The sequence below is a fragment of the Cnephaeus nilssonii genome (assembly GCF_951640355.1).
Source record: "Cnephaeus nilssonii genome assembly, chromosome: 23".
In the NCBI taxonomy this organism is placed as follows: Eukaryota; Metazoa; Chordata; class Mammalia; order Chiroptera; family Vespertilionidae; genus Cnephaeus; species Cnephaeus nilssonii.
In genome coordinates, this window is record NC_137094.1 from 17796978 (window position 1) to 17822822 (window position 25845).

At 40.1% G+C, this 25845-nt stretch overlaps 1 protein-coding gene across 1 annotated transcript in view; it reads right to left on the reverse strand.

Moving 5' to 3' along the window:
* Positions 1–25845, reverse strand: part of KCNT2 (potassium sodium-activated channel subfamily T member 2) — a 136099-nt gene that overhangs the window by 38167 nt on the left and 72087 nt on the right. The window contains exons 9-14 of the mRNA XM_079763649.1: positions 17072–17252; positions 15008–15172; positions 13127–13263; positions 11939–12002; positions 10783–10891; positions 2581–2689 (exon numbers count right to left, since the gene is read on the reverse strand). Coding sequence (XP_079619775.1) covers positions 2581–2689; positions 10783–10891; positions 11939–12002; positions 13127–13263; positions 15008–15172; positions 17072–17252 — 765 coding nt within the window. The remainder of the gene's footprint in view (positions 1–2580; positions 2690–10782; positions 10892–11938; positions 12003–13126; positions 13264–15007; positions 15173–17071; positions 17253–25845) is intronic.

The window sequence follows — 25845 nt, forward strand, 5'->3', positions numbered from 1 at the left end:
TGAATGTTAAGAGCAGCCTTATTTACAATGCTAGAAACAACCCAAATATCCATCCTCTGAGGGATAAAAAAATAAAAGGCGACCTATTCTTATAATGGAATATTATCCTATCTAATAAAGAGGGAATATGCTAATTAACCATCACACCCTCACAAAGATGGCGGTGCCCACCACCAATAAGGAGGGAATATGCTAATTGACTGCCACGCCCTCAAAGATGGGGGTTCCCACAGCCACAAGATGGCGGTGCCCAGTCCCCTCAGCCCCGCTGGGGCAGCAGGTGGGCCCTCCCTGTGCGCCTGCCTCTGGAGTCCCCCAGTCCCCTCAGCCCCCCAGCCACCCAGGGCCAGCCCAAGGTATAGGTAACAAGAACCAACCAAGGCTTGCGCTGTCTGCAGTGGCAGCAGCAGAGGTGTGTGGGGCGTCGCCTTCCCCTGATTGCCGAGTCACCTCCCACCCCTGAGGGCTCCCAGACTGTGAGAGGGGGCAGGTCGGGCTGAGGGATTCCCCGCTCCAGTGCATGAATTTTCATGCACTGGACCTCTAGTTTAGTCATTAAAAGGAATAATTAGTACAATATTACAGTATTAACATACCTTGAAAACATTATGCCAAGTGAAAGAAGCTGCACAAAACACACACACACACACACACACATATTATATTATTCCATCTATATGCAATATGCAGTGTCTAAAATAGGAAAATCTACAGAGACAGAGTAAATTAGTAAGAGTTGGGAGAAAATGTAGAGGCTGCTAAAACGTAGAGGGCTTCTTTATGGGGTGATGAAATTATTCAAGAGTTAGACAGTGGTGATGGCTGCACAGTTCTATGACTACTAAAAAAAAACAAAACACTAGATTGTAGACCTAAAATGGGTGAATTGTAGAATGTGTGAAGTCTATCTCAATAAAACTTCTATAAAGAAAGTTATTCTGGTCAACTATAGCATTTCTGTGACACTTAGTTGTCAAATAAGTGTGTTTTTTTAAATTATTGGTGTATTTTAAGATTTTGCAGGTCAATCTTAATCATGGGAAATCCTTAGTTATGTGATAATAATGTCTTCAGTATTATTTTAATAAGGCAAAATTCATTAGGGTATAATGGGAAGTCCTATTTAAAGGGTTACTGGGATTATTTTTTAACTTAGTGTCAGGTGCAATTTGTTTACCAGACAATATTGTGTGACAATAAATATTTACGGGTAAGACAAGGTAGTTTAACCAGTCTCAGAATAATAATGTGTGTTAGCATCAATGGCTCTCATTTTATTGTTTTCAAAACAGGGAAGCTGGTCTAGATATTTGCTTGGAAGTCCTATGATTCTGTGACAAAGATGGTATGGCAAAACAATGAATCCATGTGATGAGTTCCAGGAATATTCACTTAATTGGTGTTGAAGTACTTTCCAGTATTTTATTTTATTTCTTCACCCTGCTGAGTACTTTCGTCAACAAAAAAACAGTTTCATTCATGACCCTGTTCCATCCTTTCCATCAATAGATGAAAGGCTTGTAAATGTACAGGAGAAAAATATTTCCATTCCAAACTCTAATAAAATTGTTTCTGGGAAACTCCTATTGTCTCAATAGAGCAGATACCTGATACAAGAAAAGAGTAAAACTTGCTTAAGAATACCGCCAGGGCATTTACTCTTTTTCACTTAATTCATACCATCTAGTATTATATCCCAAGAAAGAAATTTTCCTTTTCCTTGATTTGTTTTAATGGGCACTTCACTTAAATAGCTATCAATTAACTTAATTTCAATCATCATAACCACAAGAGACCACAGTGAGATTTACTTAGAAAATCAAATTTTGGCCTAAAATCCCAAATAAAGACTATGAAACGGTATGAAATGCCGTGGGACACTTGTCTCCTTAAGTCGGAGTGGTGACTGTATTCCCCGAGTACATATTTCTTGATCACCCAAGTCAAAAACAGTCTCTGTGTTTTTACGAAACTCTATCCAAGTAAATGAGAACAGCGTGTTCCAACACAACGTCTTCCCATCTGCCTGGAAATGCATATAAAAAGTGATTTCTTTTATACTGTGTTAGCTAATCTTCTCTACTACTTTGTCATCATTCTATTCTAACTGAATGTTTTTATTTAGAGGTCAATTGTGTAAAGATAGCTTCAAGACTAAAAACTTACTTCACATAGAAAAAAAATGGCTTTAAGATTTTATACTAGTGATTGTCATCATCTTGTTCTTTAATGTTTTATTTGTTAAGCATTCATCTGGAAATTAGAAACCATGCCCTAATCCTAGGTGTAACAAATGATGTAGACACTTAGGATTTAGGATGAAACAGATTATCTCAAGATTCGTTAGAAGAGACAGCCAATCACTGTCGATTTCCTGTATGTCTTGGACCCCTTAATGGGTCTATATTTGTCTGTCTATCTATCCATCTGTCTCTCCATCAGACGAAGGTAACACACAAATACAATATAGGTACATATCTAGCTGTATACCTTGGCTTGCTATATTTCTAAATCACATAACTGCACTTATTTTTAAAATATAATTTAAAATGCATTATCTTAAAGAAAAAATATACTTACTGCCCTCTAGAGGTATGAACCAGTAGTGTGATAAGTGTAGATGTTGCTGGGCATATACAGTTTAAAGCTAACATGGCGTATTTAAACTCTTCTTCACAAACAACATGATCTGTTTGAAATAAAATAGGTAAATTAGAATAATTTACCTTGGGGTGGTAATATTTTAAAATAATATGAAAAATAAAACAATGAATTAAATTACAAAAGTTTCCATGAAAAAACACACGTTTTTGATATATATATATATTTTTTACCTGTGTAATTTTATTCCCAGGAAAAAAATGTTTCTTAAGAGAAAGTACTACAGCATAGGGAACAGAGTCAATAATATTGTGATAACTGTGTGTGGTTCAAGGTGGGTACTGGAAATATCAGGGGGCCCACTTTGTAAAGTACATGATTGTCTAACTACTGTGCTGTATTACCTTGAAACTAATCTATATATATAAAAGACTAAGTGACCAAATGACTGGTCGACTGGTTGCTATGATGCGCACTGACCACTAGGGGGGCAGACGCTCAATGCAGGAGCTGCCTGCTGGTGGTCAGTGGGCTCTCACAGCCAACCTCCCATGGCTGGCCAACCTCCCACCAGCCAGGCTGAGGGACCCCACCCATGCACGAATTTGTGCACCAGGCCTCTACTACAAAATAATGTTGAATGTAAACCATAAGTGAAAAATAAAAATTTTTTTAAAAGAGAGTACTAGACTATGAGTTAGTGATTGAGAGGGAAGGGGAGGCATCTAACCCCAGTTCTATCTTTAAAGAAATAATTGTTGTGAAAGCCTTGGGCAAAGTATTTCGTTTTCCTCTGCCTCATCTGTACGATGGGTGAGAGGCAGGTAAGTTAGAGGGTTAGCCTGGACAATAAACCAGAGACTGTTCAAAGTCTCCCTTAGTTCTGACAACTCAACTGTATGAAATAAAATAGTACTAAATGAAAACAGTATCGATTGAGCCAGGTCACAGTCACACAGCATAAAGACTGGGAAAGTAATTATTAAAAGAGGTGTTGGCTCAGTGGATAGAGTGTCGGCCCGCAGACTGAAGAGTCTCAGGTTCGATTCCAGTCAAGGGCACGAACCCCAGTTGGAGGCAGTCAATCAATGGGTCTCTCTCACATCGATGTTTCTCGCTCTGTCTTTCCCTCCTCCCTTCCACTCGCTCTAAAAATCAATGGAAAAACATCCTCAGGTGAGGATTAAAAAAAAGAAAAAATTAAGAGGTGTTGGCAATATGTGCTTAACATATAAGGAATAGATTTTGTACCAAACAACTAAAATACCAATCAGTAGCAATGAATGCTGAAATACATTGAATTTTGCGTTGTACTTTGACCGCAAGACCTAAAGTCATAAACTCAAAAGACGCCAGGGTCCAAGTGGCTATCGAAATTCAACGATAAAAAACATAGGAAGGGCTAGACTTGGGGGCACTTGGAGGGTGAGGCCACCTTAGAGGGGGTCATCCTGCTCAGCCCACGCAGGAACGAGAGAGAGGGCTTTTAAAACAGTAGGATTGCGTGAGATCCTGGGTTTCTTTTTTATGGTCGTCTTTATTATTTTTCATTTCACAGCTTTTAAGATAAGCAATTATAATTAAGGATGCACGCTTACAGGGAGATAGGAGTAACGTCTTGTCCAAGTCCCTCCAGCTTTATGGAAAATAAAATTGTTAATTACATTCGAGAAAGTCAGATTTTTATTTATTTATTTTTTTTACGTCGGCCTCCCGGCGTTTTCTGGGCTCCTGGGTGATTGAAAGCACTGGGAGCTTCTGCCATGCAGTTGCTAGGCAACAGCCCTCGGAAGGCAGCGAACAGCAGTGGAAGGTGCACTAAACCAACCCTGTCCTGGGTGTTGATTTACAGGAAAATCAAAAGCTCTTTAAACAGCAGTGCAGAGCAGGGCCAGTGTTTAAAATGGATTGTTTCTGTTTTTATTTCATGGGGGAAAGTTCGGTTATAGAGACCGACTGAACAATTGGTGTTATAAAACCTCTCAGACAGTGTTGGCTCACTAGGCTCTGTTTACAAGCCTGAGTGGGCTGCGGTCTACCAAAATTGCTTCTTGATCTTAGAGGAAAATAGATCATCTCTAACAGTCGAGTTCCGGTGCGATCCTGTTGCTCCCATCAGTAAAACGCCCAGAGGGTGAACGTGTTGTGTTTGCGTGGGCACGCGGGCGTGTACCTGCCCATGCATCAGAGACGTTGGCCTGTTGTCAGGTTGTGAGCTTTGCATCCGCTAACTGGCTGAGAACAGACTTAAGAAAGCCTTGATAAGTCATTTAGTCTCACAAGATCTAACTGGAGGAATGCTTATTAATAAACACATAGAATTCCACCCAGTCAGAGGTGGGCCACATGCTCCAAACAGATGTATGTCAGCTCAACAACACTGAGGATCGAAGCAATTTTCTGTGTTTCAGATCACTCGAGTCCTTATACTGTTTGAATGCTGTAATGTTTTTCAATGTGTCAAACTAATTAAATGCTCCAAAGGGGTTGCTTTTTTTTCCTGAATTCTAGAGCAACAGTTTTAATATCATTAATCTCCTTTTATACATCTCAGAAAAACAGCAGTCTTAATCTTCCATGAAAAATAATTTTCCTCAGAAGTCTATTGTTATTAGGTTCTAACCTAAAGAGTTCTTTCCTTAGTAGTTCCTGATAGGTATTAATATTCTGAGAGTTAATGATATAGTTATTGAATCATCTTAATAGTAACATCATCATAATACCAAGCAATATTTTCCTTTTATGTTAAACTAGAGGCCCAGTGCATGATTGAATCATGCACGTGTAGGGTCCCCTACACGCTTTCGCTTTTCTTGGTGGAGCTTGGTGCCTGTCCGCTGGGGCACCAGGCCTTTCAGAAGCCTCCGGCTCGGCGGAGGCTTCTGAAAGGCCTGGTACCGGAGCAGACAGGCACCCAGCTCCCCCACTTTTGATGGTCCGTGGCCGCTGAGGGGGGCTACCCTGCCGTTGAGAGGCGCAGCTGGGTGTCCGCGGCAGCCCCCTCAGCGGCCGTGGATCTGGCCGTTGAGAGGCGCAGGGGGCGGGAGTCCCGCCCCCTGCGCCTCTCAACAGCAGGGTAGCCCCCCTCAGTGGCCGCGGATCCGTGCCTCTCAAATGGCCGGATAGGCCACCCCGAGTCCTGCCCCCCAGCCTCCCGCCGCCCAATCGTGGGCGTAGCGGAGTGATGGTAATTTACATGTTACTCTATTATTAGATAGGATGATGCATGTATATGTATATGTATATGTATATATAAATATTCTTAAACTTCACTATATATATTTACATATATTGATGGCTATATGTATGTGTGTGTGTATATATATATCTGTATAATTTATATATATATGTATGTGTGTGTGTGTATATATATATCTGTATAATTTATATATATATGTATGTGTGTGTGTGTGTGTATGTATCTGTATAATTTAACCTCAATGACATATATCATGTTAAACAACTTTCAGATAAGAAATCAGATGTTCAGAAATAACTACCCAAAATCCATTATTAATTTAGGTTCTAACTGCCTACAAAGAACTCTAGAAAATGCCAAAGCTGGTGAACCAAGAACATTAAAATATGTGACGTTCTACTGGGTTTCCCCGCCGGAAGCCTCTTTCAGGGTTACCCCTTGCTACCAGTCGGACACACAGTCCAGTCACGAAATGGACCTGATGACCGGAAATACACAACGCCCATGTTCCCCAAACACCCATCCCTTAATGAGGGAGTCTGGGAGGAAGGCAGCCACGCTTGACCTTGAAATCAGTTTTGTTATTTGTCCATCACACACGAAAAACCTGTAGCTGCACGAAAATGATCTGAGCCCCTGACTCGAAGGAGGCTTTGAAAGGTGGGAGAAGGCTTAGCGGGAGCGAACGCGCTGCAATGGACGTTCTCAGGGAATAATGCAGACCCTGCGGGCATCAAGAAAGCCTCCCCAGGGAGGTGATGCTTCAACACAGATTGTAAGAATAATTAAGAATGTGCTCGTTGAAAGGTGAAGAAAGCGTACAAGTATTTAAAAAAATAAAATCAGAGAGGTAGGAGAATCTTGGCATTTTTATGGACATAAGTGGACAGGGACCTCCCACTTCTTAAGTTGCCTTGAATTCATTCCTTATTGGAAGCTGATGAGCTGACATTCTCAAGAGGAAGGAAGGAGGTAGCTAGTGCTGAGTCTTCCATTTCAGTCCCTATGATTTATTATAAGAATAGCTTGATGATTTATTAATTATTTTTAATATATGTATATATATTTTATTGATTTCAGAGAGGAAGGGAGAGGGAGAGAGAGAAAGAAACATCAATGATGAGAGAGACTCATGGATCGGCTGCCTCTTGCACGCCCCACACTGGGGATGGAGCCCGCAACCCGGGCATGTGCCCTGACCGGGAATCGAACCCTGACCTCCTGGTTCATAGGTCGACACTCAACCACTGAGCCATGCCGGCCGGGCAACAGAATAGCTTGGTGACTTAAATATGAACTTGGCACCAGTGGCACTTCTTGTTATATTAACATGTTAAGTGAAAATTAATTGTGAGGATGGAGTTTGAAATGTCTATGTGGGTGTTGTATGGGAAATGAAGAAATCATTCAGCAGGAAAAACTCACACCTCACCATCTGGTGAAAGGCAAGCCTTGCACACACATATGTTATTTAGAAACAGCTAAGATCACTTCCAATATTTATATCACTTGGAAATATTTCTCCACTCTCTTTCTTGGGCAGGAAAAAGTGAGGCATTAGAATATGCGGTGTTAAGAGTACAAAATAGACGGTGGCTAAACTGAGGCAAGATCTTCATTTTTCAGCAATCATTTCTCCAGGATATGTGTGTGTGTGCACACCCATGTGTATATGTATGTGAGTTTTAGACAATACTGTTTTTATAATGGTAACAATGACTACTCACTATCAGAAAAATCTTTATACACTATTGCCAGTGATTAATGTTAAAAAGTATTTACTTCTGCCTCTCCTTTTTACTTTATTGCAACTGATTTTTTTTTATTATTATTATTTCCCAAACTAACTCCTACTATTCTACAATAATGATTCATTCTTCCGGGCATGTTTTAGTCAAGAAATCGGAAATATCACATTCAGTCAACACTCTACTATTCTCCCCTTCATTCATGAACTATAATTCACATCCTGTTGCCTATGAAATACTAGAATCAAAGCATGGGAAATAAAATCCGTGAAAAAATGCGCACTCCTTTGCAACTTGTTTTTTTTACATTCTTTCCGTCTGCTTGTAGGGGCACATGGACCAATTTGATTTTAACATCTGCGTACATCTGTTCAAATGAAACGGGAGCTTTTCAGAGGACACAGTCGTGGAAAGAAAATTTGTTGATAAAAAGATAATTGAATACTCACAGATGACACAACACTTTACTTGGGGAGGGGGTGGTGAGAAGAGACTGCTAACATAAATTTAGCAATTAATTTACTCACAACATATAGATTCATCTACCACTGATTTGGGGGTAATTTTATCCGAGTAGGAGGCTGAGAGCGAACTTCTTTTAGACTCAGCTGGCTAACTGGAGAGCACAGTTTCTTTTGCTAAGTTCACTCCAAGCTTTTCATTAAAGAGTCTCACACATCACCCTAATCTGCTCTTGTGGCATTTTAAGGAAACCAGCATGCTTTCCTCTTCTCATAATAGAAAAAGAGGCCCTCTGCGATCATCTCATCTCAGCCACAAAAGAATACAGCTGAGAAGAAATTCCAGCCGATGCCGTAAGCAAGGAACGCTGAGATACACTATTGGGGATAGAATTTTTAAATATTTCAGTCGTTTCAATGAGTTTGTCAAAATAACGGCTGAAGGAGAATGTGCAAGAGAAGCAATGCAAACGATCTGTCATTTCCTGTTGGCAGGAGTGAACGATTTCAGTGATTTTGACCTCTCTGTTGTGAGCAGGTAGATCAATGGGTTGCAAAGAAAGGAGGGGAAACTCAAGTCTGTTCTGATTTTTAGTTATAACATTTTAAAAATCGCAATAAATTCAATATCCACCTAGTAAGCACCTAGCATGTGTCAGACATTATTTGTTTCATCCTTACTGCTAATCCCAACCAATGAAATAGAGGCATCATATATATTATGGCCATTTAGCAGGAGGGGGAAAGGGTCTCAGAATACTGACTTGCCCAGCTACATCTTAAGTGGTGGCGCTCAGAATAAAATCTTTATTTTTAGTGCTACCTCATTACTGCCTTCCTAAAAATCTTCTCATAGCAAGGCATCTTCAGCATGATGAAAAATTTGCAAAAATATTCCCTTAGCCAAATAATAATAACGACACGGCAGCTTAGTTGCAAAGGTCTTTTGGATAAAACATTGGCGTTCTCCTGAATGCTAATTGCATGTGTAACAGGAAATAGATGGATTACTTTAATCTTACAAAATCTTCTACAGAGGAGATGCTATTATTGCTTTAATTTTCAATTTAGGAAACAGGCTTAAAGAAACCCTGGCACCAACTCTAACCATTTAAATCAAGAGTCTCCTGAATTAGTACTTAAAAAAAATCTTCCACAGAGACTAAAATGCAGCCAAAGCCGAGAGCCATTGGTTGAAGTTGCACGCTGTACATTTGTAGAAAAAAAATGTCATTTGTCACAAAGCTCAAAGATAAAAGACAGAGCAAATCCGATAGCAATAATTTTATGGCTTTCTTGTGAGCGTTTAAAAGTGTTTATAATTTTTCATTGAAATAGTATATATGGTAAGCATTGTAAGATATGTGAGCAGCTGAAGGAAATGCATTTTGCTCCCACAGTCAACATGATTTACATTTTAATGGCTTTGAAGCTTTAGACTATCCAGGTGGAATCCTTTATATAATAAAAGGCTAATATGCAAATTGTCCCCTAAGGCGTTCGATCGCTCGCTATGACGTGCGCTGGCCACCAGGGGGCAACATGGGAGACCAGCGGCAGCGGTGGGGCGCTGAGGGAGCAAGGGAAGGAGGAGGTGGGGAACCTGATCAGCCCTGATCGCAGGCCAGGCCTAGGGACCCTACCCATGCACGAATTTCGTGCACTGGGCCTCTAGTATACTATAAAACCAACAAGTTATACAGATTCATGGATACAGAGAACAGACTGATGGCTGTCAGAGGTTAGGGGCTTGGGGGGCTGGGGGAAAAGGTGAAGGGATTAAGCAAAAACCAACAAACCTCATAGACAGACAACTGACTGGTGATTACCAAAAGGAAGAGGGGGTGGGGGAGGAAGGAGAGGGTAAAGGGGAGATAAATGGTGATGGAAGGAGACTTGACCATGGGTGGTGAACACACAGTATACCGAGGATGTGTTATAGAACTGTACCCCTGAAACCTATATGATTTTTGCTAACCAATGTCACCCCAATAAGTTCACTTTCTCCAAGTAGCTTTTAACAAAGCCATTGTATTTCAGCCTCAGGTAATCTAAAGGTAGGCAGTTGCCTAGAATAATATCTATTCAGTGCTCAGACAAAACAAAATTTTAAAAAAGAAAATAACAAAATAATTAATAAATAATAATATAAGAATGAAGAAGAAAAAAACGTATATTATTGCCTTGATCAAAATGAGTTCCTAAAGAAGCACTGAAGACAAAGGTAAAATACCATTTTCCTATTTAAGTTATAACAAAATATAATCTCATGAGAATAATTATTGTAAAAACAGTGACTCCATAAAAAAACTCACGTCTAAAAAACTCATGTGTCTCTCTCTAGAATTGTTTGCGAAATCTACCCCCAAATTAAGTGGTAAATGTATGTGTGTATTAAGTAACCCATAGTCAGGCACTGTCTATCTCTGTGTAAATGTAAGTATAAACGAACAGATATAACATGTGGAGCCTGTGTCTGTATGCAGCACAAACGATCGCTGCTCATCTATTCAGGCATAATAAGTACCCAGAAACCTCAGCTGCCAAAATCACCAAGTTATATAACAAAGGAAAGCCTCGCCCCCAACACATGATCTTGGCACCGTTTAAAGTGAACACATTATCTTGTGAAGCAGACGCTGACAAAGGGAAACCCTCCGGTCCTGCAGAGACACAAATATCACAGGGTGTCGCTACCTCCACAGGCATCACCATCACTATCACCACGGGAGCCTGAGAACATGCAAAGGGTCTCCTTGGAGACTCAACTTACCGGCGAATTTGATGTGGAATTTATTCTCGGGCTTCAGTATCTGGACGTACAAAGGGCAGTTGGGAGCAAAGTCTTTGACAGCCCACGCTCTCAAGATCGTCTGGTGGTCCTGAAAAGATCAAAACCGCGATGGCATGAAATACGTCGGGGAATGTATAATACAGTCACATGCCAATGATGGCCCACATATACAGTGGTGGTCCCATCAGGTTGTAAAGGAGATGAAAAAGTCCTGTCGTCTAGTGACATCGTAGCCTTCATAACCTTGTAGGCAAAGGGTGCAAAAAGTAACCAGGCTGCGGTTGAGATGGCAAAGGACTTTAATCTGGGGGTGAATGGGGCCACTGGGGAGCTGTCTAGTGGAGAGATGCTGAATGCTCAGATCTAAGAAAGATACAAAGAATTATATTAGCCCTAGCAGATTTGGCTCAGTGGATAGAGTGTTGGCCTGCGGACTGAACGGTCCCAGGTTCGATTCTGGTCAAGGGCACATGCCCAACTTGTGGGCTCGATCCCCAGTGGGGAGGCGTGCAGGAGGCAGCCGATTGATGATTCTCTCTCAACATTTATGTTTCTGTCTTTCTCTGCCTTCCTTTCTGACATCAATAAAAAAATATTTTAAAAAAGAATTATATCAATGAACCTCATGTATATTTGAAGTTAAATGAATTAAGATGTGTAAACTTTATCTGAATATGTTAATAAATAGATCAACATAGGATAGAATAGTTAGTGCAAATAGCAAATGTCCAATAACAAATTATCAAAAAGATGTCATGAATGGTAACAGATACCTGTAATATACAGCTGACTTTGAAAGTTTTGGGGGGTGGGGTGGGAAGCAGCATAAAAGATTGATCACTGGGAACAGGTAATGCAAAAATGGTCTAGTATGCAAATATATGATGCATTTCAGTCTGATCAACAGAAAACCCAAGTATTAGTACAAACAAAATCAAAAACACTTTTGTTGACACTGGTAATGATCCAACTAAACTTACATTAGAATAAAGATAGTTTTGAGGTATTGGCTTTTTTTTAGGGAAATTGTGATGTCACTAGGATTTAGTGGCAGCAGATCAAAAATAATCAGATTTTTTAAAAAATCTTCTAAGGTGAAAAGAAAGAATGACTGGCAGAGATTTTAGAAACTTACAGAGGACGTCCTGTCCACCTCACAGCGGCTGCTCAGAATGAAACAGGCCTCCGCATCGTCCATCCTAGAAGCAGACAGAAAAGCGAAATGACCACACACAGAAATAGCCACTTACTTATCGTCTGAAAAGTAGAATGTCGATGTTTTTGCCAATGCACACAAACTAAATGAAAAAACTCTGAGCATCCCTCAGTGAAACCTCTGGGTTTCAAGATCATGACCGTATTTGACGGTGAATAAAGTAACTGTGGAATTGGCTCTATAACTCAACAGTTTATAATGAGAGACGTAAGAGGAACAGTCACATTTTATTCTCTGCAATCCTATCCTATATATTAAAAAGCTAATATGCTAATTAGACTGGATGGTGGAATAACCTTCTGGAATGATCTTCTGGAATGACTAGTGGGCAGGGTGGGGAGGGACGGGGCCGCAGGGCGTGAGGTAGCCAGGGCCAAAAAGGCCTACTCTTGCACAAATTTCGTGCATCAGGCCTCTAGTAATTATATATTTTTTCATATACAGCATGTCCTTGAATAACCTGGTTTCATTCTATGTCCTTTTGCTATCACGTTGATAAGATGTTGTAGGAACCTAACTCTTATCCACGTGAATTCGCCTCTGGTAAAAACTGGTTTTGATAAACACATCCTTACAACTCCGGGGTAAGCAAGAGGATGTATTTAAAACTTTAAAAGCAACAGAAAACACCAAACAGAGCCACCTCTGCTAGGAATCTCCTCTGCCTTCTTCACGGTCGTCCTCTGCCCGGTGCATAATACAAACCCGTTCAAAGTTAAACGCTGACTCGAACTGTCATGTCACATAATATTCAGCCTAAGATTTTTCCTCACAGAATAAACACCTTGTTAGGAATTTGGAGATTAGTCTAAGGGTGAGTCTGGACACCAGCCCATCCCTGACCCCTGAGATAATCAACCACCCACACTCATTGTGCTGTGTGGACAGTCTGCTGACCATCTTTGCCCCGAGAAACAGGAGCAAACACATGAATCTTGTATTTTTTTAGCTTTGCGTTTGGCCAGCGGCGGGACTAAGGCAAAACTCTGTCTTCAAAAATACTCAAACTTGTCTTGCAACACTGAACATGGCTACAAACTGGAGGAGAGAAATCTGAAGCCCCGCAGGTGGGAAATGATGGGGAGGGAGGGCGGGAGGGCTACCTACTTCGCTCTCAGCAGATCCTGGTCTTTCAGGGCGGAGCCTTGGAGGTAGATGACTCTTTGCGACCACATGGGGATCTGCAGCACCCTCCGGACCTGCACGTCCATTTCCGTGGGGCACAGAATCACCACGTAATAATCCTGTTCAGAACGACGAGGGGGGCGATGGGGTAGAAGCAAAAATGCCCTTGGTCATACAGCACAGGCACACCGGATGTCTAAGAGCACCCCCAAAGATGACCAACTAGGAATGAGTGCTAGCTCATCCATGAAAGCTTGCATCTTAACACCGGGGCATGTGCCAAACCAACAAGACTAAAATCAACAGAGCTCAGACGTATAAGTCTCCTAAATCCACGCATTCATCCTGATCTTTTTCAATCTTACTAGTAACCAGGAAGAGAAGATGCTTATACCCAGCACACATTTCCGGCCTCTGAAGTGTTCCGGTTTAGGCTGATTCTAAAACAATACAAAGCATGGCAGGCAAAAGTGCGTACGTGTCCATTCAGACTTCAAATATTTACTTTTAGGATAAAAACTGCGATGGGGATTTCTATCGTTTGGCACGGTTGTGAACGGATAGTATTGAAAAATTTCTGATAGTTGAATGGATAAAGATTTGTAAAAATATTGAAAATACTGACAAAGTAATTAATGAGTTTGAGATCAAAATATTTCAAAATAGTAGTCCTTTGGAGAAAATATAAACGCACTATTCATGATGAAATGGTTTAAAACAACTGATCTATAGGGATTACAATTCTCTGGGAAATAGTCATTTTATCACTCTAAAATATACCTACTAAAATTTTTTAGAGTGTTAAGAATTCTCCATATTGATATTAGGATAATATCAATAAATTACCAGGGATCAGAATGTTCCCCCAAATAGATTTCCTTTATAGGTTATAATGAGCAAACCTGAGATTATTTAATATGAAAATAAAAAACCCCAACAAATAGAGTTTCTCCAAAAAATTCAAATTAATTTATATAAAAACAAAAGAATGTATTGTATAAATTAGGTATCACCTATAAATAAGATTTTTATATATAAGAATTGTATTTCAAAAGTACAATTATTCATGAAAAAAATTTTTATTTCAGGGAGAGGTAATTAGATCTACTCAGTACTGTTTGGATCTCAACGATCTAACCTTTTGACACAAATTTATTGAAGGGAAACAAGACATTCAGGTAGTTCTTTGCTGTTTAGATGGAACTAAATCTTTAAGCAGCAAAGATTACTGAACTTGACATTGGCCCAGGACTGTGCCAAGTAGAAGTGAACATCAGAGTGTTTTATCTGCATAGACAAATGAAGAGGTTTTTCTGATTTCATGTTCTTAGTTCAACGCGTTATTGTCTGATTTTTGGTCACTTATGGCTACTATGAATAGGACCTAGTTACGCTCCAGGAAACAAAAGAAAAAATCAGAACTTCCCGTTTTCCATGTTTCCATCAGCGACACTTGATAACACTGACAGGTTCAAGTGAGCAGATGGCATTGAAATGATTTGTTCATTGTTTTATTATACTTTGTGTTCCGTTTCACTGTTCCATAAAAATATCACTTATGCATTATCCAGGGAAGAAAAATATCAATCACGCCAGTTCAAAGAAAACCTTGCCTTGTAGCACTAACATAACCCCATCTGTCTTTTAGTGTAGATGCAGAAGCAAACTAAAATACCGTGTATTCCTTCCACATTTTCTTTCCCTGTGTTCCCGGTTATATTTGTAGTTCTTCCTTTACACCTTCTAAATTGGAGCGCCTAAAACAAGTCCTCCGGAAGGCAGGGTGCACCAGCCGGTGACGTTACGTTGACAATCTGTTCGTAGGTAGGCTCCCGCCTCATGCAAAACAGAACTGAAATGTACCTGTAGTCTCGGATGGGCGTAGAACTCGTTTAAAAAGTCCATCAATAAGTCGATCTTCAGTGAGCTGACACACAGGACAACATGCTTTTCCGTTTGAGCTCTGTGCCGACTGTAGTTCCCACCCGACTTTTGTCTCTCCATCCACAAGTAGGCCAGCTGTTCAAACTGGAATGCATTGTTCACAGGGGAAGGAAACACACGGGACGTGAAAGAAAAAATCATGCAGCCCACCCACTGTTGGTTAGGTGTCCTCAATTTCTTTTTCTTTTTTAAAAAATATATTTTATTGATTTTTCACAGAGAGGAAGAGAGAGGGATAGAGAGTTAGAAACATCGACCAGCTGCCTCCTGCACACCTCCCACTGGGGATGTGCCTGCAACCCAGGTACATGCCCTTGACCAGAATCGAACCTGGGACCCTTCAGTCTGCAGGCTGACGCTCTATCCACTGAGCCAAACCGGTTAGGGCTGTCCTCAGTTTCTTAGATGGAACTCATCCAGATCCAAATTATGTGTTCCCTTCAACAACATACTTTTCATACGATTGCTACCGAGGTGGCTAATCGTGACAGGCCTATAGGAGGTGAACGCCTCTGGTTTATGTCCAATAGAGCATGAAGCCATGATATGTCTGTCATGGGCTGAGTCAAAGGGAAAAGTCTCATTGGCATTTCCTCCACATTCTCTGTCAAGTTCACCCCGTATCTCATGCAATGGGATACCCTAACCACACAACACAGGAGGCCACGGTTGGATAGTAGCTGGCATGTAGGAGAAGTGGAGGGTGTTGGGAGGGACGTCAGGAAGGAAGGCAAGCATGATTGGAGAGGAGTAGGAAGATCATTTCTGGACCTACCTAAAGTGTATTTAGAGACACCGTGGCCAAGCTTTGTAATGGAATGTACAAGTTCCATGTGTATTTCCTATTTCCCGTTTCTCACCCGCCCACCTAAAGCTCATTGTAGGAGAGCGTAAGAGGTTGTATCTATTTATCTGACGTCTCCTTTTATAAATCTCTGTCCCTTTGCAAGAACCTTATCCAGTCCTCAAAATGCTGCATAATAGTTATATATTCTCTTCAGGTTTTATTTTAGTTGCCAAATCCAGGGAGTCCCCCAGAAATGTATACACACTTTAACAGCTGATAGCTCAATAGATGTTTTTTTTTTTTCTTTTCAGATCTAACCCATTGGAATGAATAATTATTCAAAGTGTGTCTACATTTGGGAAGGACACTATACATATGTAATCAATTTTTATTCCTTATGATGTTTGGCTTTTAGATGATTTCGAGAATCAAGAGAAACCAACCCTTCACAAGTTTGTTTTCTTGATCTCTCATTCTCTGATTAAAAACAGTGTCATCCTACGATCCTGTCATGAGTGCAGATAAATGCCCTGTACATCAAAGAAACATCTTGAAGAACTGAAATGAGATGTGAGCTCTGAGTTGTGCATGAAGGGGGAAAAACTCTCAGTTTCTAATTTAATGTCAAAAGGCTATTCTAAGCCGGTTTTAGCTAATTGGCTACAGATAAGAAGAGCATCCATCAATATATTAGACTAGCGTTCCTGTTGCAGGAAAAATCCTGCAATAGGGTTTCCTGCTGCACTCTACCCCACCCTGCCTGCTCTCCTCCCTTGTCCCCCGCCCCGCGTTCTCCGCCAGCCCCCCTGCTTTTCTCCCTTCTCCGCCAGCCTGCTCTCCTTCCTTCTCCCCTGGCCCCGCCTGCGCTCCTCCCTTCTCCCCCCACCCCCCCCGGCTTGCTTGCTTCTCTGCAGCTTTGCTCCCTTCTGCAGCTCTTGGCTTCTTTCTACGCTGTCTTGATATGCAAATTAGCCGCCATCTTTGTTGGGGTGATTTGCATATTCATCCTGATTGGTTGGTGGGCGTGGCTTGGCTGGTGGGCGTGGTTTGGGTGTAGCGAAGGTGCGGTCAATTTGCAAATTTGTCTATTATTAGATAGGGTTAATAAACACCTGTACAGTTTTTACTAAACATGGAGACTTGATCGTATAAGACTTCACACACTTACATATAAAGTCCTTCATGGTGACACTTACCTGTATGGGTAGGACCACAAGGGCAACACAGATCATAGCCACGACGAAGAGCTTGGAGGACCAGGTTTCGGGGGTGACATCCCCAAAGCCCACGGTTGAAAAGGTCACGATACAGAAGTAAAGGGAGTCGAAGAGGTTGAGCTTCTTCCCTATCCGCTCCAGATGCTGGATGCCACAGATGCTGAGGACACAGACGCGCGTGAAAGTGAAAACGTTGCATTGGGCCCACTGTTTCTCCCCACTGTACATTTTTCCTTAAGAAAATATAATCTTTAAGGTTTTTTTTTCTACCTTAACCAGATATGCTATTAGTTTGAAGTAAAATGTATATCTTCAGGCCCAGCCAGTGTGGCTCAGTGGTTGAGCATCAGCCTATGAACCAGGAGGTCATGGTTGGATTCCCGGTCAGGGCACATGCCCAGGTTGCAGGCTTGATTCCCCAGTGTGAGGAGTGCAGGAGGCAGCCGATCCATGATTCTCTCTCATCACTGATGTTTCTATCTCTCTCTCCCTCTCCCTTCCTCTCTGAAATCAATACAAATATATATATTTTTAAAAACAGACCCCAAAAATGTCTTTGTAGGACAACTCTGCAATACAAATCAGCAGCCTTAAAAAAAAAGTATATCTTCAGGATAGGTAGATTCATAGTTTATTGCTACTCTATCACATAATTCTTGAGGCTAAGGCAGTTGTAGCAATGAAACGCCCTCGATTTACATCATGCATAAACATTAGTCACTTGTGTATGAGCTCTTTTTCCTAGAACTGCAGAAGCGACCACATGCCATATAAAGTCTGAAGCTATTCCATGATCATTATCCATTTTTAATATAGATTGCTATCTTACTCCATCCCCAGATGTCCGTGGAGTCATTATTAAGTGAAAACTGCCTCTTATTCCTGACCATAATTGATGAGTTGCAGTTAATTACTATTTTGTATTTGTACCCAGAAGTGATTTTAATGATGTGCACAGATTTTCTGATAAACTAAATCCCAGAAAGACTCGCATACAGGAGCACATTCATAATCAAAATATCCTATTTTGTCTTGTCTTAAACAGAAACACATTTTTTTTCAGTCAAACACCAAGTTAAACTATTTAAGTTATATCCTGAATTGAAAGTAGCAGAAGAACTTAGTCATGTAGAATTTAAGAATAAATAATCATAGCTGGTGGATATTAGTAAACACTCTCTTACCTTTAAATCTTATACTAATGGGATTTAATATTATTTTGTGACTGGGCAATAACATATTTTTTAAAGCTTACTTGGTTTTAGTGTATATCTAATTATAATGATATTTTTGTTGATTATCCTATATCCTGGGCATGGCAGAAATTCCAATTGAAAGTAATATAATCTACTGCAATTTAAGAAAGAAAAAAATAAACCAGTATCACACCATGCTCTACTTAACACTTTGTTTAGTTAATAGGTATAAAGCTTACTCAGATTCATTGGTTGACTTTGAAATGAAACATGGCAAGTAAATATAATTTTCCTATAATCCCTCTATTGTAAAAATACCTGAAAATTCCAAATAAGGAAAAAATGTTTGATTTAAAACCAATAGGTGTTAAAAATGTTACTTAAATATGCCATAATGAGTAACGTAATATCGTAAAAGTTAGTCATATTTATTCATACAAATACATTTCCTGATGGTTTATTAGGGCCAAGCATTATACTGTACGTGCACTCCAGACTATACCTGAAGTGAATGATTTTGACTTCCCCTTTATAATACTACTACTACTAATATCATAAATGAATAACCAAGCATTTAACTTATAACCTGATTAATGCTAACTTAGGTCAATTACTTAAGCTTTTTAAACTTCCTGCTTCTCAACTGAAAATTAAATGTAATATTAACTTCTCCGTTTGGTTATCATGCGCTAATGCTCAGTAAAATGCTGGCACATAACACTCCATTGAATTCGGTGGCAATTTTGTTCTTTATATTCCAGCCCCTGCATAGATAAATAGATAGATAGATAGATAGATAGATAGATAGATAGATAGATGATAGATAGATAGATGATAGATAGATAGATAGATAGATAGATAGATGATAGATAGATAGATAGATAGATAGATAGATGATAGATAGATAGATGATAGATAGATAGATAGATAGATAGATAGATAGATAGATAGATAAGCACACAAAACAATGAGGCAAATCTAAGGATCAAATACCGACACAAAAATATTACATTCAAAAAATATTACAAAGCCTTTGTTTTCAACTTGACAGCAGACGCGGGGACTTGGGAGAAAGAGCAGCAAAGAGGACACTGCATGGGGATCCCTCTCGTCTGTGGGTTTATTAACAGATTTTAACAGCAGGAAACGAGCCAGGGGTCAATCTCGTCCAGTCTTTTCTCAATCCTGCCTCTCCTCGGGGCTGGAAAGGGGGATATGGGCAGTGCCTCTCCTTGGGGCTGGAGGGGGGGATACGGGCAGGCACGGAGGGCTTAGGCCACGTGCCGTGTGAACTCCCAGCTTCCGCTGTTTACAGAGACCCGACATGCTGACAAGGGTGACCTTTGCAGGGTTCACGCTCGTCATTTACGGGAACCGACAGCTAATTCTCGGGCAGGTCCTATCTCCAGGCCCACGTGTCAATAGCAGATCAGTGACTTGTTTTTTCACAGAGCTGCTTATCGCCGGGATTGCTAGAATGAAACAGCATCCATGCTAATTACATAAACGACTGCATATATGTGTATCACACATGCATATATTTATGGTTTATGTAGCTCACGCACCTAGGCAGCTATGAAGTGTATCGTTCCATAGTAATAGTTTAAGATTTAAAGGTTAAAATACTAATATGAGGAGAGGGACCCCAATAGAATTTTCTCTCTGTGTATTATTTTCTCGCATACCCTTATACTTCAGTTTAGACAGGTATTTAATTTTATGTAACTTAAGGGGGTTGTTGTTCTATCACAACTAAATATGTCTACTTTTTTAGATATTCTGTGCATTTTGGAGAAGCAGGAAATTCCTGTTGTACACAAACTTGTGTGTTTTGCTTTGTATTTTTTGGTGCATAATTGTGGTTGATACTCACAATATTGAACTCACGGTACACTTCCAAAACGAATTCACAAAGCCGTTGCTGCCTTAACATAACAATACCCGTTGTGATCATGTTTGTTTTAAAGATCACGGTCACAGAATTCAAAAAACAACCTTTAGGGGCTGGACAGCCTGGTACTTTGGCAAGTCTTCCTACAGCAGCGGGGGGACATGCATTTCCACTCTGCAGCCCAGAGGACAGAATGCCAAGGAGCCCAGCATGTTCTTCAGGGCCCACTCTGACCTTGACCATCGCCAACGGATACTTAGAAACAGAGAGAAGGGTCCCTGGGGATGGTAACCGTCTCATACAATCAGTGAGGATAAGAGGTGGACTAGATCAATAGAGTCGTAAGGAACAAATACAGGTCGTGAGAGGTATCACGTTCTATTTGGTTTTCAACCAATATTTGTTGATCTTCCAATACGACCTATAGACATCAGGGGATAAAGGCAACAAATAATAATGACATGAGGTCACGAATATTAGAGTGAGAATTATTTCATTTTGGGGTGTGTCATTCCTAAAGGATGCACGTGCAATCCATTGCAATAATGTATTTTATTAATATACGTATACCTATAATAAGCCATTCTTACACTCTGTGGATAAACCCTACTTAGTGGTAATTTTGTTACACTTCCAATATTTTCAATTCCAAAGAGAAATATGCACTTATTACAAAGACAAATAATAAATATATAAATGAGAAATTAATATCAACCCACTCCTATCCACCTTTGAGGTAATTACTATTTAGTAAGTATTCTTTTGCTTGCTTGCTATTTGTTTTGTTTTTAATGAAAATGCACTTTTGATTTTAGTTGGCAGTTCATTACTGTAGGATTTTCATATCCATCTTCTTAAAGGCATCCCGGTCAATAGTTCTCTGTCTCAATATATGTTCGGTGAAAAGCCAATTTGGCCAAAGATGTTAACCAGACACAAGGTTCTGCAGTCGAATTCATTTGGCAACTATGGGTTAAGCACATTTTCTTGAGCAAAGACTTCTCTAATCTTTTTAATGAGTTAATATTCATTGCAACTCTGAGAGTGGAATTTTTATAGGTTTAACCAAATGGATTTGCCAAAGTCCTTAGTTTGGCCAGAGTATCTCAGAGGATTAGGGTTTTACAAACTGAATTATGAAGACGTGAGCTCATACTGGGCACTTTGTCGGAGTGTGTTAGAATCACAGTTTAGCTTAATCATTAAACAATGTAGCTAACATTGTACCTTGTCCGTGCCCTCGATTATACTGTCCTAGATTAACTGTCCCCTGAAGAAACCTAATAGTGGAACCGTCAGGCCCTGAAGTCTTAATATTTTTAATGGAGATGAAAAGACATAAATTTAAAATGCCGCATTTTAAAAGGGTTCCATTTCTACCCTTAATCTCCATTTCATAGTGCTTAAGAGCCCATAAGTAAGCATTTTGGAGTGATCCGCTATTCCAGCCATAGGTGCGGAAGATTCATTATGCCTGACTCATCATGCTTTGGTCTTACACTGAGTTTCTATGAATCCGCATTTTGAGCACATGCAGCAAGATACAGTTTATAAATACGGGCCCGCAGCAGCCATCCTGAGCCCTGGCGAAGCCTGGGAGCAGCTCACAGAGTCCCCGAGAGAACAGGACACACTTCCTCCCAAGCACTGCCATGATTTATGCGGATCCCACACTGAGCATGCCTGATGGAAAGAAAGGCTCCAATGGGATCCCGTTTAAGAAATAAAGTTTCATTCTTTTTCTGTTAACGGGGACACGGTTAAAGCTCACTGAAGATCATTTTAGTTAAAAACGGCTGTGCTCACACAGGCAAACATCATAACCACATTCATCTTAAAAAGGATTATGGCCCCTTTTGCACTAAATACAGAGAACCATGATCTAGATCATAACAAGCATTTAATTTCTAATTGTTCTTCGAAATAAAAGGACCAATTTAAAGTGAAATTCATTCCTTCAGTCTCATTTTAACAAAACATTCTTCCATTTAGAGGAGCTGACATCTTAATTTATAGACTTTTAAATCCCCTTTTTTCATTTTTTCACTCACCTAATGAAAAAATAAAAAAAGATCACTAGGGCATGAGATAGACATTATATATAACTTCGCCAACATTAGCAGGGTGATACGAGGTCTTTCTCATTTCAATACTTCAATTACAGGGACTCCACATTGTCCTTGCCAGTCCTATAGAGTACATTTCTTTTAGCAAAATGACATTACATTAGTTTATTACATTTCATCTCCTTTCCCCATTAGTTCATTGGAATAAAAACATCTGCTGAACCGTCTTAGTAAATGCCTCAGACTCGTCAGCCTACGGGCCCTGCTATCAGAATGCATGCAGATGGAAGAGAACGCTGGTTGTTGCTGTTGTTCCTGATGGGAAGAATGAAACTTACAATCGTGTCGTGTTTTGTTCTGTGTGTGTTCCCCAGGTTATATGCTGTACCCATCATCATTTATCAAGAAATGCGTACTGTGTCTCAATGTAAAGTGTATTTTCCACTGTGAATTGGGGATTAGGGGAGGTAGACAGATAAAGAACAAGGCAGTAAGATAAAAGAAATGATCAAAATAGATTAAACCAGGTAAACATAAGGAGACAAAATCGTTATGATCAAGGGGAGTAACTTGGTAAAGTCAAGAATCAAGTAAAATCCCAACCATGTTCTTCAAACTCTCACTTGAGGAAACCCCAATATCAACATGAATAAGACAGTAAAGACAACGAGAAACTTAATCATCTAATATTCCTGTTCATTAAAAAAAAAACAAAAAACAACAACACATTTTTTACTTAGTACTTTTTGCTTCTTAGAAAACTGTTAGGATTTTTCTCTCCTGAAGCTTCAATAAAGGACTTGTCATTTTATCTCAGCTCTGTTGTAGCTCATGGGCATTTGAAAAAGTTTTGCATTTATTTGTTCACCTATGTCAGGCATCGTACTAGGTACTGGGAAGCCATAGTATAAAATAAAATAAAAACTGGCAAGACTGCTTCCTATATGGGACTTAGAATCCAGAGGTAGAGGTAGAAAATGACTAATGTAAATATATGTGTGTGTGTGTGTGTGTGTGTGTGTGTACAAAAGAGAGGCCCTAGTGTTAATGATTTCCTATGATAATGGATTTGGGTGGGTCAGGCTTCAATGAAAAAGTGATGTTCACATTAACTTAAAAAGAGTAAGTCAGAGAAAGAAGATAGAGTACTGTAGGGAGCAAGGGAAGTTAGTGTGATAGAGGAAGTCAGGGGAAAAAACAGGATTCCTGGGCAGAGGAAAATCAACAGTCTGAGATGAGCGTGAAAAGATGGGGAGAATCCTGGTCGTGCAGGAAATTTAGAGCAGATTGAAGGGTTTGGTATACATCCCAAGACATATGGAAATCTTGAACATTAAGCAAGTGGTAACACATGGTATTTATATTTCATAAAGGTCACTTTGGTTGCCATGACATGAATGGCTTGGAATGGAGCCAGCGAGAACATGGTAAACCAGTTAGACGCTGGTTGCTGTAAAGAAGTTGTGATAGTTTAGCGAGGTGGTGACAGGGACAGGCGTGGGCAGATTTGCAAGACGTTTAGCAGATGAAATGCATGGAATGTGTTGACTGTGTTTGGGTGACAGAACAGGTATGAAGAATGAGTCTATTTATTTGGAGTTTGCCCAAAAGAAAGGACGGTGGTTGGTATTTCACAGACCTGGACAATTTAAGGGAGAAATAGCATGAATTCTCTTTTGTACATACTTAGTTTGAGGAATCTAACAGGAAATATCACAGAAGCAGTAGGAGGACGTAAAGGATGTAATTAAAGCCATCAAAAGTGGCCTAAGACAGTGTGTGTGGTCACAATGGTCAGGTGCTTTTTGGCCCATCTGTAACCTGTAACGTAAAGAGGAAATTAAGGCTCTTATCCTGACCCACCCCCAATGAGAGATCTCTTAGGTCAAACTCTGCCACATAAAACGCGTATTAATCCTTGTCCTGTCAGGTTGAAAAGGCCCCTGTTCTCTGTCTTTCTATGCATAACAGCAAACACATTGAACAGAAGGTTAGTTTCTACAAGAACAATGTGAAAAATGTACCAAGGGCAGGTTCAGTTAGCGACCTTGTGGAGTCAGCTGACAGAATCCTTGCTCTCTAAGTCCAAGGCACCGCATTCCTGACGGGGTAGGCCGCTGTGCTCACCATGGTCTCATAATCTAATTATGCAAGAGCGCAAATAACCAAACAACACTTTCTTGCCACCCACAGGTCTTGAAAAATATTTCTAATTTCCCTTATGTTAACTTGTAAGGATTCTAACCCATTGATGCGACAACCTGGTAATAGGGTCCTGATTGGAATCCTTCAAGGTTGATGAGCCATCCCTAGGTTTCAACATATATGGACATATATATATATATCCCACCATCCTGAAAGATTTATGGGGTTACACAAAATAGTTAAAATACATGGTATGTTCCTGGGAGAAAAACAAACAAACACGAAACTAAATAGGCGAGGACTGATCATTAAGAAGCTATGTCATTTGATGATATGTTATAGGAGAGGACAAGCTTGCATGAGCATAAAATTAGTGTATATGGGTATGTGTCTACATTCACCCATGGAGTGTGTGTGTGTGTGCACACCTATAGACCTACACACATGCTCATAACCTTCACGTACATGTAAATGATTCTTCATGTAAATTTTTTGGACTTTGATATTGGGAGTACCTTACCCTGACTTTCTGAGTCCTGCTGTGATTTTTAGAGGCCCCTACTAAGTTTATCCATGCTTTATTCCCAGTCATAGGACAGTCCGACACGCCAATACATCTCAGGGCCATACTCTCTTTTTCTACCTTTTTAATAGTTTAATTTTCAAACACACACACACACACACACACACACACACACACACACACACACACACACAAAATAACAAAAAGCACAGTATCTATTCTATTTTCCTCTTTATTTGCACATTCTCTTCTTAATCATTAGGTTACTTTAAAAAAAAGGTATTCGATAAGAAAAACTACAAACTCAAGTTGTCAATAGCAGCGACCCACAGGTTGAGAACCGCTAGCAGGGTCGCCTAAGACTATCGGAAAACACAGATATTTATATTACGATTCATAACAGTAGCAAAATTACAGTTATGAAGTAGCAATGAAAATAATTTTATGGTTGGGGGTCACCACACATGAGGAACTGTATTAAAGGGTCGCAGCATTAGGAAGGTTGAGAACCACTGCTTTAGAGTAAGACACATAGGGGAGATGAAGCCAGGGAAGTAACAGGGACAAATCATAAATTACTTTATAGACAACACCAAGAAATTTATATTACCCTGAATGCTGAAGACACAAAAAAAAATTAAGCAAGCAAATGAATGATGTGATGAAACTGCACAGTGATGAGCTCATTAACAAAAGTCTGCTGAGCCTGGCCGGTGTGGCTCAGTGGTTGTGCATCGACCTATGAACCTGGAGGTCACAGTTGGATTCCAGGTCAGGGCACATGCCTGGGTTGCAGGCTTGATTCTTAGTAGGGCATGTGCAGGAGGCAGCCGATCAATGATTCTCTCTCATCATGGATGTTTCTATCTCTCTCTCCTTCTCCCTTCCTCTCTGAAATCAATAATATATTTTTTTTATTTTTATTTTTTAGT